This window comes from Macaca thibetana, chromosome 4 (genome assembly GCF_024542745.1).
Source record: "Macaca thibetana thibetana isolate TM-01 chromosome 4, ASM2454274v1, whole genome shotgun sequence".
NCBI classification, from domain to species: Eukaryota; Metazoa; Chordata; class Mammalia; order Primates; family Cercopithecidae; genus Macaca; species Macaca thibetana.
The window spans coordinates 24,684,996-24,699,364 of NC_065581.1; the positions used below are offsets into that span (position 1 = coordinate 24,684,996).

Below are 14,369 nucleotides of genomic sequence, written 5' to 3' on the forward strand. Positions count from 1 at the left end.
ATTGAAACTTTCCTCCCACAGTAACACATGTGGAGGAACATACATTGGGAATATCAACTGATAGGCACTGTGCTAGGGTCCAGAAATACCATGTGGAGTCCAACACACGTAGAAATAAGGAGTGGAATTCCAAAGGAAGGCAAAGTGTAAAGTCATCTTTATGGAAATGAGTGATGAAGGTGAATACCTGAATGAGATGTCAAGAGGAGGAACACACTGGAGAGAAGCAGTGAAGATTTAGGACTGAACCTTAAAGACATACAGGCTTGAGAGAAAGAAAGCATGTAAAGAAGACAGAAATGGTTAGAAAGGTAAGAATAGATCTTTTTTTCTTTTTTTTTTTTTTTGAGACAGAGTCTCACTTTGTTGCCTAGGCTGGAGTGCAATGGCACAATCTCGGCTCACTGCAACCTGTGCCTCCCAGGTTCAAGCATTTCTCCTGCTTCAGCCTCCATAGCAGCTGGGATTACAGGCATGTACTACCATGCCTGGCTAATTTTTGTATTTTAGTAGAGATGGGGTTTCACCATGTTGGCCAGGCTGGTCTCAAACTCCTGACCTCAAGTGATCCTCCTGCCTCAGCCTCCCAAAGTGCTAGGATTATAGGCGTGAGCCACCACGCCCAGCCAGAAGAATAGATCTTATACTTACTATTAATAGAAGAACTTACAGATTTTGGACTGACTACAAAAGGGCAGTGATATTCAAAATTTATCAACATGATATGCCAATAGATATTTTCAAGTTCATTGGTCATTAAAACTGTCTTATGTATAAGCAGTACCCAAGACAAAATAAGGCATTTTTTTTTCAAAGATCTATGTACAAAAAAATTTGTTGCAGCATTATTTGTGATATCAAAAGTGGGAAATAGCTGGGCATGGTGGCCCATACCTGTAATTCCAACACTTTGGGAGGCGAACGCAGTAGGATAGCTTGAGCCCAGAAGGTTGAGACCAGCCTAGGCAACAAAATGAGACCTCGACTCTACAAAAAATTTTAAAAATTAACCAGGTGTGGTGGTGTGTGCCTGTGGCCCCAGCTGCACAGGAGGCTAAGGTGAGAGGAACCCTTGAACCCAGCAGGTCGAGGCTGCATTGAGCTATGATCATGCCACTGCACTCCAGCCTGGGCAACAAAGTGAGACCCTGTCTCAAAAAAAAAAAAAATTGTCTGAAGGGAAATAACCTAAATGTCCAACCCTGGGAGAATTAGTAAAAGAAATCACAGTAACTGCATGTGACTGAGTCCTGTGTTACTATAAGTCACATCTTAACAGTGATTTTCTAACAGGAGCATGTCATTAAATGTTGTGCACAACCTTAAAAAGAACTTTCAATCGTTTATTTTTAAAAACATCTACATAGCACTATGTGTCAGGCAGTATGCACTTTGTTCATCTGAACTCATCTTTTTATGGCAAGAGATACAATAAAAGTCAAAATACAACAGTCTGGAATTTCACCATATGAATTGGTGTTAAAATTTGATAGGTAAAAAGAACTGTAGAGACAGACTGTAATAGGTAAGTAGGCACAAAAGACATAAAGAGGCTATTCACAGAAAAAAGGCAATAAACATTAAAGGATGCTTAAAAGCACTGTGAGTCTGGCTAATGCTAATTAAAACCATGAGATACTATGTTTTGCTTGTCAGAGTGTAAAAATTAAGGTAATATGCATTATTGTTAACCAATGAGGAAACAACATATTCATTACTGTTGGAAAATCTGGCAGATCTGTTAAATTTAAAATATGGCTGGACGCGGTGGTTCACACCTGTAATCCCTTTGGATTTTGGGATTTAGGAGGCCGAGGAGGGCGGATCACTAGAAGTCAGGAGTTCGAGACCAGCCCGGCCAACATGGTGAAACCTCGTCTCTACTAAAAATGCAAAAATTAGCCGGGCATGATGGTGGTGCCTGTAGTCCCAACTACTCAGGAGACTGAGGTAGAAGAATTGTTTGAACCCGGGAGGTGGAGGCTATAATGAGCTGAGATCGCACCACTGCACTCCAGCCTGGGCAACAAGAAAGACTGTCTCAAAAAAACAAAACATAAAAAAAAAACAAAAACTTTAAAATATATACTCTTATACCCAGCTATCTAATTTTGTCAATCTATCCTATACAAATAAAGCATCTTTGTGATGGTAAAAAAATATAGAAATAACACATATTTTAAGAAATAGCTTGACAAATTCTAGTATATTCATAGTAGGGAATACCACACAGCTATTGAAAGAGATCTCTATACATTGGGCTGGAGGCTGCGCATGGTGTCGTGCCTTCTCTTTTTGGGTCACTTAAGCCCAGGAGTTTGAGTCCAGCCTGGGCAAAATAGAGAGACCCCATCTCTAAAAAAAATTAAAAACAAATAAATTGAGCTAGAGAAATGACTGTGATACATTGGGAAGAGAAAATGAAAGCTGCCAAGTAATGTACGTAATATCCCATTTTTGTAATCGAATAAAAGGTAAGAAAAATACCCTTTAAAAAATTGTGTATATATGAGTAAGCCTAGGGAATGGTATAGAATGATATTCAGCACTGAAAGGGTAGTAGGTAGGAAATTGTACTTCTATACTGCTTTATATATGTAAAATGAATGTTTTAATTTTTATAATTAAAAATTTAATAAAAACAGTAAGTTAGATGACTCAGAGATAGGATTTAAGGAATCAACATACAATTTGTGAAATAATGAACTCAAGAGTTATTCATATTGTAGGGGAAAGGAACGTGGCATAAACTCACAGCAAATATAACTATTTTGTAAAATTATAATTTTAGCACTAGTGAATGAATGACCAATTTCAAGAGAAATGATGAATATATTTTCTCTGCCATGGAAGATAGTCAAGATTTAATTCTTTCTTTGTAGATCCTCTGAGCTACTGCTGAATTAAAAACAGAACACTGAAGAAAAACTGCAGTTATTACTTGACCATCCTAGGAGTTCCAGGACTTTGTAGCATACAAAGGGAACAGGGATGATTTAAACTTCTTTGTGCCTGTTTTGCTTTGTATGACAAATGGGCTGCTCCCCTGGCCTTGGTCTGCCATATTTGCATTCAGAGCATCATCCCCTCCTGGGAACTACCGTACTAGATTCCAAACTGAAGCTCAGCTGCAAAAATTCCACACAGTTTGTGCTTTCCCTCTTTAAAGGAGAACTGGAAGTGTGAACAAACATTTCCCAAATCCTCAATCTGTGGAAGACAGGATAAGAAAGGCTCCTTCCCTATCAGCCCACTTTTTCCAGGTTCAAGGCAGTAGAGAACCTGTGTATGAGAGAAGTCTTGCCAATGAGATCCATGTGATGCAGGCCTTCAGAGCACCCACCTTTATAGGCATTCCAGAATGATTCAATAAAATCTGCCACTTATCAGCCTTTGGGGAAGAAAAATATAGTGATTTTTTTAATCATTAAAATTTGTTTTAGTGGGATAGTAATTGTTTGTTTTTATTCTTTGGTAGCATATCTGTCACCACCACCACTATTTCAGTGAACAAAAGCAGGGTTACTTAAGCTTAGCTAACTAACCTGCAGGGAATGTTTAATTTAATTCCTGTTTGCTCTTCCCTAGGGCTTTGTGTTGCTTTCCATGGGATTAGTTTAGCAACTCTTGTTATTTTTGGCGTTCTCTTATAACCCTTGCTGTTTTGTACACTCCCTGAGGACTAAGGCTCACCTTTGGATCCTCTACCCTTGCCCCATTTGCCTGCCATTTTCACTCATCCTTCAAGTCCTTTGCAGGTGACACCTGCTACCTCTGAGAAGCCCTCCCTGGCAGCCCGAATGTCTTCCTCTGATCTACTTCTACACCTTGACTAACTTTTGTTATAGAACTTTCTGTATATTATTGAAAATATCTGCTGATTTGTTTGTCTTCCCTCTGTACTTTTTCCTTGGGAACAAGTCCATATGCTTAATAACCATTTGTCAAAGGGAACTTTAGTGCCTAGTGGAAGGTGCCCAGTCGAATGCCTTTTACATAGAATATTCTCCCTATAGTTTGTTCAGTTAGTTGCTGAAGTCACTAAATATTGGGCATATTGTTATAGAATGCTCCTCGTTGACCTTCAAGTTTCAGTGTATTCATTCACTCAACAAATATTTGGGTGCCTACTGTGTGCCTACACCCTTACTGAGCCAGAGACATACATTCCTTCAGGAAAGAATGTATGTTAGCTACTAAAACATTGCTCGTCTGGGTACTGGAGATACATCAGTGAACACAACTGACAAAAACCCCTGCACGCAGTGGAAGGTCTATTTTAGTGGAGCAAATCAAACACTAAACAAAATAGGTAAAGGAAATACATAGTATGTTAGATGGTGATAATTGCTATAAAGGAAAATAAAGGTGGAAGATAGAGTATTGGTGCAGGAGAACTGAAATCCACCCCCCACCCTGCCCCAAGATGTATATTCCTGTAAGTTCTTTTTTTTAAGAAGTTCAATTTTAAATCTTAACTGGAAAGATATCACTGAAACAGTGACATTTCAATAAAGACCTGAGAAAGTCATGAATATTGAAGGAGAAGAGTGTTCCAGGAAGGGCAATAGAAAGTGTTAAGGCCCTCAGACTTTCCATTGCTGTGCTTTTCATTGTTTGAGGGCTCCATTAGAGAGGGTTTCAAGCAGACAAGTAACATAATTTGACTTCTACAGCTGCTCTTTGACTTACGATGGGGTCGCATTGGGAAAAGCCCATCATAGATTGAGATACTTTCAACTTAACAATAGTTTTATCTGAACATAAAGTCAAGGATCATGCTGAATGCTTTTGCACTGTTGTTTTCTGTCAAGCACTGTTTATATTTTCAAAGGAGCACTCTTGTTGCTAATATTGAGACCAAACATGGGGGTGGTGGCAAGGGCAGAAATAGGGAGATAAATTGGAAGTTAACTGCAACAACTCAGGGGAGAAATATATCCTATATCCTTCTGAGTAAATCCAATATCAAGTCTGGTCTTTGAATGACTAGTTAAATCTAAGACTTAAGAGCCAGCAAAGGAGACTGGGGAGTGGCTGGTAGAGTAGGAGGAAAGCCAGGAGGAGGTGGTGTCATGAGAGTTAAGGGAAGCCCAGGAAAAGTTCATGATGTCACCTAATGCTGAGAGGTCACTGAAGGAAGAGAGAGGCTGCCAAGGGTCCTTTGAGTTTTGTAGTTAGGTCATAGCTGACCTCAGCAATAGAAATAATTTTAAGAAAACACATGCCAAATTATATAAACGAAAATTTCTGTTTAATAATAGTTTTTATAATAAGGATGCAAATTAAAGTGTTGTTATTTTGGGGACAGGGTTTCACCCAAGCTGTAGTGCAGTGGCACGATCCCAGCTTACTATAACCTTGACCTCTCGGGCTCAAGCGATGCTCCCCACCCCAGATTCCCTGGGAGCTGGGACTACAGGCACATGCCACCATGCCTGGCTCATTGTTTAAAATTTTTATAGAGTTGGGTTCTTGCTCTGTTGCCCAGGCTGGTCTCAAACTCCTGGACTCAAGCAATCCTCCTGCCTCAGTCTCCCAAAATTAAAGTGTTTTGATCACCTGTGATGTACCAGGCCTTGTCCTAATTTGAATTTTAATCTTAATTTTTACAAAACTCTATTAAGGGCAGTACAGTACGTTATCTCTATAGATGGAGAATCCTCAGTTCAGGGTCTCGCCTAAGTCTGCTTCCAGAACCACTACTCTTAACCATTAAGCGGAAATCACCTGTGTAATGAAGCTACTAGAACATACATTATAAAGCAGAAATGCCGGACTGATAACAGCAATATGGTTGAACCATGGTACTTTTATAGCATATACCTTTTTAGGGCCCCTTGAACATAAATGTCATCTGTGTTTGTTGCTGTTGCTACCCCTTCACACTGCCACATCCTGTCTTTTTACCTCCTTTCCTGCTTATATGAAAGTGCATTCATACACTGTCCTTAGAACTCCTGTCATCTGCAGTGTCACACAGAAAGTTAGCAACGTCCATCATCAGGGAAAATTGCTTGAAAACAGCCTTATTCACAAATATACACATAGAAAATTCTCATCCATTAAGACTGACTGTTTTTCTCTATGCTTCTGTATACAGTCTTCTTTTTGGGGTGGCTCACATGTTTATGTACACAGATTTTCTCATACCATATGTCACACTCCTGTGCTTTAGGCCCATTACAGACACCCTTACTGAGCCAGAGACATACATTCCTGTATCTGTTTAGCAGAGGCAGAGGTGGTGAGTTGCACAGCAGCCAGCAGCACTTACAGTGATGGCAGTGGCTTCTTTATTTATCCCACTGCTCAGCAGAATGCAACTCTTTTAAAGACCAGAATGATCTGAAATGCCAAGGCTTAAAGAAAATTCTTGGTACTCAGCTTCATAAAGGACCATCTCAGTGATGAATAACAGCCTCTTCACTGCTGTTATTAGGCAGCCTTCTCCCTGTCTTTACTGAAAAAGCGAGGACAGACTCTGTGTCACGTGCAGTGTCTCTTTGTGATGAATTTTAGCTCAGATGGGAGAGGGTGAGGGGCTATGGCAACCTGAGTCTTTTTTGAGACGGAGTCTCACTCTGTCACCTAGGCTGGAGCGTAGTGGTGTGAACTCAGCTAACCACAACATCCGCCTCCCAGGCTCGAGGGATTCTCCTGCCTCAGCCTCCCAAGTAGTTGGGATTACAGGCGTGCCCTACCATGCTTGGCTGATTTTGTATTTTTAGTAGAGTTTCACCATGTTGGCCAGGCTGGTCTTGAACTATTGACCTCAAGTGATCTGCCTGCCTCGGCCTCCCAAAGTGCTGGGATGACACAGACGAAGTCATATAAACTCATATGAATGCATGAAGTACAAGAAAGAGACAGCATGATATAAGGCCCTATATGAAAGGGACAGATTACTGTATATGCATGTGTACATGGAAGCATTTTTATGATATACTGAGGAGCCCATTGTGGCAAATAGTGCTGATCCATAAAAGTTCTTGCCAACCTATTGCAATTGTCCAACCTGCAGGATCCTGGGACTGAACATATCTGGACAGTTCTCTGTATGGTTAGGCCATGGCAGGTAAATTTTTGACCCCTTGACATCATAAAAGCCTCCATACCATCTTTACCAAGACACCTAAGGAATCCGGACCCAGTTGTCTGTAGCAGTCCAGGTGATATGTGAGGGCAGGCTGTTTTGCATAATGGTTAAACCTGAGACATCCTAGTTAAACTTAGACTAGCGGTTTCTCATCTGTCAAATGAAGACAATAGTATTCACTTCAGACATTGGCAGCACTGAGACAGCACATGGCAAATTGCTCAGCATGGTCTCTAACATGGAGTTAGCTATGTTGATATAACTGAATAAACAAGTGTGTGCCTTACAGCCCATCTTAACAAGGCTGACATGTTTTTTTCACAGGGTTCTCTCCCTGTTCCCCTTCTTCATCAGAAAGAAGTTAGCTTTGCATTGGCCTCTTCCCCAACAAGACTACTTATTAGCTCTGGGAGGTTGGGCGGGACATTCCTTCATCATCTTCCGTCGGTTTAATTCTCTTATTTGACTTGAGGAGACAAGAATTGAATATATAAAGGCATTTATATTGCCATATCAGGCTTCCCAGTACAAAATTTTCTCTATTCCAATGTAAATTTTAAAACAATTTTATTAGTATGTCCTTTGGCCTTTCAAGTTGGGGGGAAAAAATCAAAACCAGTATTCTGTACTAGAAAAATCTAACTGATATTTGTCTTACATTTTGCCATCCCAGCCAAAGTTAGGTAATCAAATGGAACTTTAAGAACTAAGCTTTACTGAACAAACTGTGCCTTAAAATACATTAACACTGAGGTGCAGTGGCTCATGCCTGTCATCCCAGCATTTTGGAAGGCCGAGGCAGGTGGATCACCTGAGGTCAAGAGTTCAAGACCAGCCTGGCTAACGTGGCAAAACCCCATCTCTACTAAAAATACAAAAATTAGCCAGGTGTGGTGGCACGCACCTGTAGTCCAGCTATTCTGGAGGCTGAGGCAGGAGAATCACTTGAACCTGGGAGGCAAAGGTTACAGTGAGCCAAGATTACGCCAGTGCACTCCAGCCTGGGTGACAGAGCGAGACTCTATCTCAAAAAACAAAAACAAAAACAACACATTAAAACTACCTTTGCTGTCTACAAGCTGCTCATATTTAGTTCTATTTCTTTTTTTCTTTTTTTTTTTCTTTTTTTTTTTTTTTTTTTTTTGAGTAGCTGGGACTACAGGCGCCCGCCACCTCGCCTGGCTAGTTTTTTGTATTTTTAGTAGAGACGGGGTTTCACCATGTTCGCCAGGATGGTCTCGATCTCCTGACCTCGTGATCCGCCCGTCTCGGCCTCCCAAAGTGCTGGGATTACAGGCTTGAGCCACCGCGCCTGGCCTTAGTTCTATTTCTTAAACTGCCTGGATTTTCCCCTTATCTTCACCTGGCAAACTCCTGCCTGTTGTTCAAGACTCAGCTGTCATTCTCCAGGAAGCCTTTCCTAATGTCTTTTCCTTGGAAATACACACTTTAGTTTTTTTTTTTTTTTTTTTTATTGAGACGGAGTCTCGGTCTGTCGCCCAGGCTGGAGTGCAGTGGCCGGATCTCAGCTCACTGCAAGCTCCGCCTCCCGGGTTCATGCCATTCTCCTGCCTCAGCCTCCCGAGTAGCTGGGACTACAGGCGCCCGCCACCTCGCCCGGCTAGTTTTTTGTATTTTTTAGTAGAGACGGGGTTTCACTGGGTTAGCCAGGATGGTCTCGATCTCCTGACCTCGTGATCCGCCGGTCTCGGCCTCCCAAAGTGCTGGGATTACAGGCTTGAGCCACCGCGCCCGGCCTGAAATACACACTTTCAAAAGTTGGATATCTTTACTCCAAGAAACCTGTATTTATTCTGTCTACAACAGTTTCTTCCACTGCAGTTTATGTGCTTATCTCTTTCTTTAGACACTGAACCCGCTAAGAGCAGGGATTAAACTTCATTCATTTTTTACATTGCCAATGCCTGCTATAAAGAATCACATAAATGTGTGAATGAAGTGAGTTTACACCTTATTCTTGCTCGGTTGTGTATTATTAGTTTATGAGGACATCTTGTGGCTAGATCATTTATTGCTATAAACAGATGATCATAGGCCAGGCGCGGTGGCTCATGCCTCTAATCCCAGCATTTTGGGACCTAGGCCGGTGGATCACCTGAGGTCAGGAGTTCGAGACCAGCCTGGCCAACATGGTGAAAGCTCATCTCTCCTAAAAATACAAAAATTAGCTAAGTGTGGTGGCATGTGCCTATAATCCCAGCTACTTGGGAGGCTGAAGCAGGAGGATCACTTGAACCTGGAGGGCAGAGGTTGCAGTGAGCCGAGATCAAGCCACTGCACTCCAGCCTCAGCAACAGTAAAGGACTTCGTCTCAAAACAAAAAACAAAACAAAAAAACCAACAACAAAAAAGATCCTGTTCAAAATTTATTTTTGACATTGATTTACCTGTTGTGCAAAACATGACATAATATTGTTTAGGATGTTTTATATCTCATGGCTCTGTTTTCCTTTCAGAGCCTTCAACAATAAAACCACTAAATAGGTGGTTTGTGAAACTCTCAAATGTCTTCCTGGTGGGAGTCATAAAGGCCACTATATACCTAGAGATGTTACTTATATATAGTTAGTGATTAGGGAGATAAGAAGGTAGAAAGACTTACATCTAAATCTCAGTTTTTATCACATCTTGGGTGACCTTGAAAATAAATCACTCTGAATTTAAGTTCTCTGCAAATGGATGTTGTCTCTTCCTTACTATATATAGTACATGTAAGTGGTTGGCGCAGTGCCTAGTATATCACAGTGCCTAATAAATGGTACTTATCTAGAATATAACCAACCATTTAATACTTGAGACATCCCCCTACTCCCAAATACAACAGACACACCAAATATTCATCCATATTCTTCCTGAACACCTCTAGTGAGAGCGAAAATTAATGTTGCTGGATGCGGCACATTCCATTCACGGCTCAGCTCTAAGTTCTAAATATTATACCATGGTGGTTTTTCCTAGTAATTTAAACATAAATACATAAGAAAACTTACCTTTCTATAAGTTGTCTTTTTAAAGATGTTTGATATAAAAATCATAATTTTTTTTTTGAGACAGTCTCCCTCTGTCATCCAGGCTGGAGTGCAATGGCACGATCTCGGCTCACTGCAATCTCCACCTCCCAGGTTCAAGCGATTCTCCTGCCTCAGCCTCCCGAGTAGCTGAGATTACAGGGGCGCGCCACCACACCCGGCTAATTTTTGTATTTTTAGTAGAGACAGGGTTTCACCATGTTGGTAAGGCTGGTCTCAAACTCTGACCTCGTGATCCACCCGCCTGAGCCTCCCAAAGTGCTGGGATTATAGACGTGAGCCACCATGCCCAGCCAAAAATCATAAAATTTTAAATACATTGTTGTATATGTTTATCTTTCATGTAATACTTTTTCCTTATACTTACTGTAAATAGGGCTACACCTTAAAAGCAGTAACTTACTTTGCTGGATTTGTTACACTTATACTTTATACTAACATGGGTTTATAGTATAAAAGTTTTTCTTAAATGCTAGTAACTCAGTGACTGAATTTGTCTTTTAAGTTGAACTGTTCATTAAGTGACTTAAAATGTTAATATCATTCTGCTTGTACAAAACTAGGAAACAACAAATTGAAACTATTATGAGTTAACAGATCTCAGCTGGGTGTCTTTTTTGGCATCAAAGGTCCAATGAGACATTAAAAAATGCCAGGCGTCATACATATGACTGAAAAGCTCAGACTGAATGTTTGATTTCTGCAGAAGAGTGGAGATTAGCCAAAACTACTATTTTTTCACTAAACACTCCTTTTTCTTTAAAAATAACTTGCATGAGGGTCAGTTTCTATCAGAGAGATTGGTGATTTACTTGAATTCCTGAGTCAACTTTTTTCAGAAGATTCAGTTCAATCCATTGTTCTTCATGGGCTGTTTGGGCTTTTCTAATTCTACAGAATGAATGTTCAGGATTCTTTTTTTTTATACTTAGGTTACTCTTGTCTCTGCTGCTCCTGGGAAAGTGATTTGTGAAATGAAAGTAGAAGAAGAGCATACCAATACACTAGGCACTCTCCATGGTGGTTTGACAGCCACATTAGTAGATAACATATCAACAATGGCTCTGCTATGCACGGAAAGGGGAGCACCCGGAGTCAGTGTCGATATGAACATAACGTATGTATCCAAACTGTATTCCAAATACCTTCTGTGTGATACCTGTCTAAACAACTGAGACTAAACACATTTATATTATTAGTAACGCATGAGATTCAATTAGCCGCTTATCTCCTTAACTGCAGCTATAGATTTTGTCTTGAAATATTCCACAGCCTAGGCCGGGCGCGGTGGCTCAAGCCTGTAATCCCAGCACTTTGGGAGGCCGAGACGGGCGGATCACGAGGTCAGGAGATCGAGACCATCCTGGCTGACATGGTGAAACCCCGTCTCTACTAAAAAATACAAAAAACTAGCCGGGCGAGGTGGCGGGCGCCTGTAGTCCCAGCTACTTGGGAGGCTGAGGCAGGAGAATGGCGTGAACCCGGGAGGCGGAGCTTGCAGTGAGCTGAGATCCGGCCACTGCACTCCAGCCTGGGTGGCAGAGCGAGACTCCGTCTCAAAAAAAAAAAAAAAAAAAAAAAAAAAGAAATATTCCACAGCCTTAAAATCTAGAACTAGAGCAGTTAATTTTCAAGTGTATCAATAGTAAAAGAGGAATGATCCCAAACATTCAAAAAAGCAACATGCAGCTTTTAATGTGTATACTGATATAGGGGGGAAAAATCACAGACTGATGGCTCATACTGTTTCATACAGTCCTTAAAAGTGCCATTCAGGGCCAGACGCAGCGGCTCGCGCCTATAATCCCAGCGCTTTGGGAGGCCAAGGCAAGAGGATTGCTTGAAGCCAGGAGTTCGAGACCCCCATCTCTACAAAAAATTACATTTTATTTAATTTTTAAAATACCACTTGTAACAATACGAGGATTATATTGAGTACACACAATTCAAAATAGAGTTCATATACACATTGTAATCTTACTCTAACAAACTGAACACTAGTGTTGGGTTTTTTGGACATGGAGTCTCCCTGTCACCCAGGCTGGAGTGCAGTGGCGCAATCTGGCTCACTTCAACCTCCGCCTCTGGGGGTCAAGTAATACTCCTGCCTCAGCCTCCTTAGTAGCTGGGATTACAGGTGTGCACCACCATGCCGGGCTAATTTTTGCATTTTTAGTAGAGACAGGGTTTCACCATGTTGGCCAGAGTGGTCTTGAACTCCTGACCTCAAGTGTCCACCCACCTCAGCCTCCCAAAGTGTTAAGAATGGGCAGCAATCCTGGATCTCTCCCTGTGACTACACAGACATGTTCTGAGTTAAACTACATGATCAGGGAGCAGTGCCCCTCAGGGCCGAACTTCCAAAATGTAAAAAACTCAATTCCAACATAAACTGGTACTACTGCAGCCCCATTCATTAAAGAGCTGGGCGCAGGGATTTAGTTTCAAGACAACTGCTTTTTCCACCTAAGCAACAGAAAAATCTAACTGAGAGGTTAGGTTGAGAGAGTCATTGTGATAAGGTATGAGGGTAATGGAAATAATGTAGGCTTTTTTTTGTTTGTTTGTTTGTTTTTTGAGACGGAGTCTCGCTCTGTCGCCCAGGCTGGAGTGCAGTGGCGCAATCTCGGCTCACAGCAAGCTCCGCCTCCCGGGTTCACACCATTCTCCTGCCTCAGCCTCCTAAGTAGCTGGGACTACAGGTGCCCACCACCACACCCTGCTAATTTTTTTGTATTTTTAGTAGAGATGGGACTTCACCATGTTAGCCATGCTGGTCTCCATCTCCTGACCTTGTGATCTGCCCGCCTCGGCCTCCCAAAGGGCTGGGATTACAGGCGTGAGCCACCTTGCCCAGCCAATGTAGGCTTTTAAGGAATCTAAATCTTTTATCAAGTTTACTTAAGAAACATTTAGTCCTTCTTTATGGAAATAAATTGAGGGTACAATAAGCAAATCACAAGATGCAGCCAAATGCTTTTTGAAATTAAGATGTACAGAAAAGAAAGGCTCTGCTTATGTTACTGGTGTGCATATTCAGCAGTCCTTATTTCATGTGATAAGAGGTAGGACTAGTTGATGACTTGATTTTCCCTAAAAGTCTCTATTAAGAGCAGAGAGATCTTCAAACCTAGCACTGCATTTCATGATCTACTAAGGTACTTTTGCCTTTACAACCCTAAGGAATTTTCGGTAAGTCAAACGTAGTCTTGGCCTTTCAAATATGTGTTGCCAAAAACATTGGCCACCAAGAGCTGCCTAAGCTTCAAAAACTGATTCCCTTGAACAAAAACTAGCACATGGTCTTTCAAAAGTTAGAGCTATTTCAAAAGTAAATGAATAATGTTCCAGTCAATTAACACTTGATTCACTCTTTGATTTACTTGACATGGTACCAAATTTACTCCACCCCTGCACATCAAGTTCTATATTATACAGACTGAGGATGCCTGTTAGACTGTGACTTAGGTTAAAAACAAGCGAGGTTCCAAAATAACAAAAGGGGAAATTTTAGAATATTACTAACAAAATGCCAACTTCCAAATTCCCCGGACTTAATGTTTACTCATCTGTAGCACAAAAGGTTCCTTATCTTCCATGAGTTTAATGTCTGTTAGCCAAATTTCTTGACTTCTAAAACAAAACTTAGGGAAATAAACTGGGCATGCTACTACTAAACATGCCATTTTTCATTTCTTTACATTAAGGTATGTGAATTCAAGAAAAGCCTGTTCTTTCCAGCAAGAAGATCCACCTTTCTTTTTTTTTTTTTTTTGAGACGGAATCTTGCTCTGTTGCCCAGGCTGGAGTCCAGTGGCATGATCTCGGCTCACTGCAACCTCTGCCTCCTGGGTTCCTGCAATTCTCCTGCCTCAGCCTCAAAAGTAGCTGAGATTACAGGTGCCCACCACCATGCCCGGCTAACTTTTGTATTTTGTAACTTTTGCATTTTAGTTGTATCTCAACTAAAAATGGGGTTTCCCCATGTTGGCCAGGCTGGTCTCGAACTCCTGACCTCAGGTGATCCGCCCGCCTCGGCCTCCCAAAGTGCTGGGATTACAGTCATGAGCCATCGTGCCTGGCCAGATCCACCTTTCTTATACCTCCCAGCCATAAATACTGAAGCCTTAAGAATATGGCAAAAACACATACCCTTTTTAAAGGCTTCTTTCTAAAAAGCAGAAACATAAACTGTAAGGAAATGTTTCCCTTTAAAACAT

General features: G+C 41.3%; 1 protein-coding gene across 3 annotated transcripts in view; it reads left to right on the top strand.

Annotated features, from left to right (window-relative positions):
- ACOT13 (acyl-CoA thioesterase 13) overlaps positions 1 to 14,369 on the top strand; it is an 812,642-nt gene that overhangs the window by 793,817 nt on the left and 4,456 nt on the right. For all 3 annotated transcript variants that reach the window (XM_050788247.1, XM_050788248.1, XM_050788246.1), the window contains one exon: positions 11,082 to 11,266. In XM_050788247.1, coding sequence (XP_050644204.1) covers positions 11,082 to 11,266 — 185 coding nt within the window. The remainder of the gene's footprint in view (positions 1 to 11,081; positions 11,267 to 14,369) is intronic.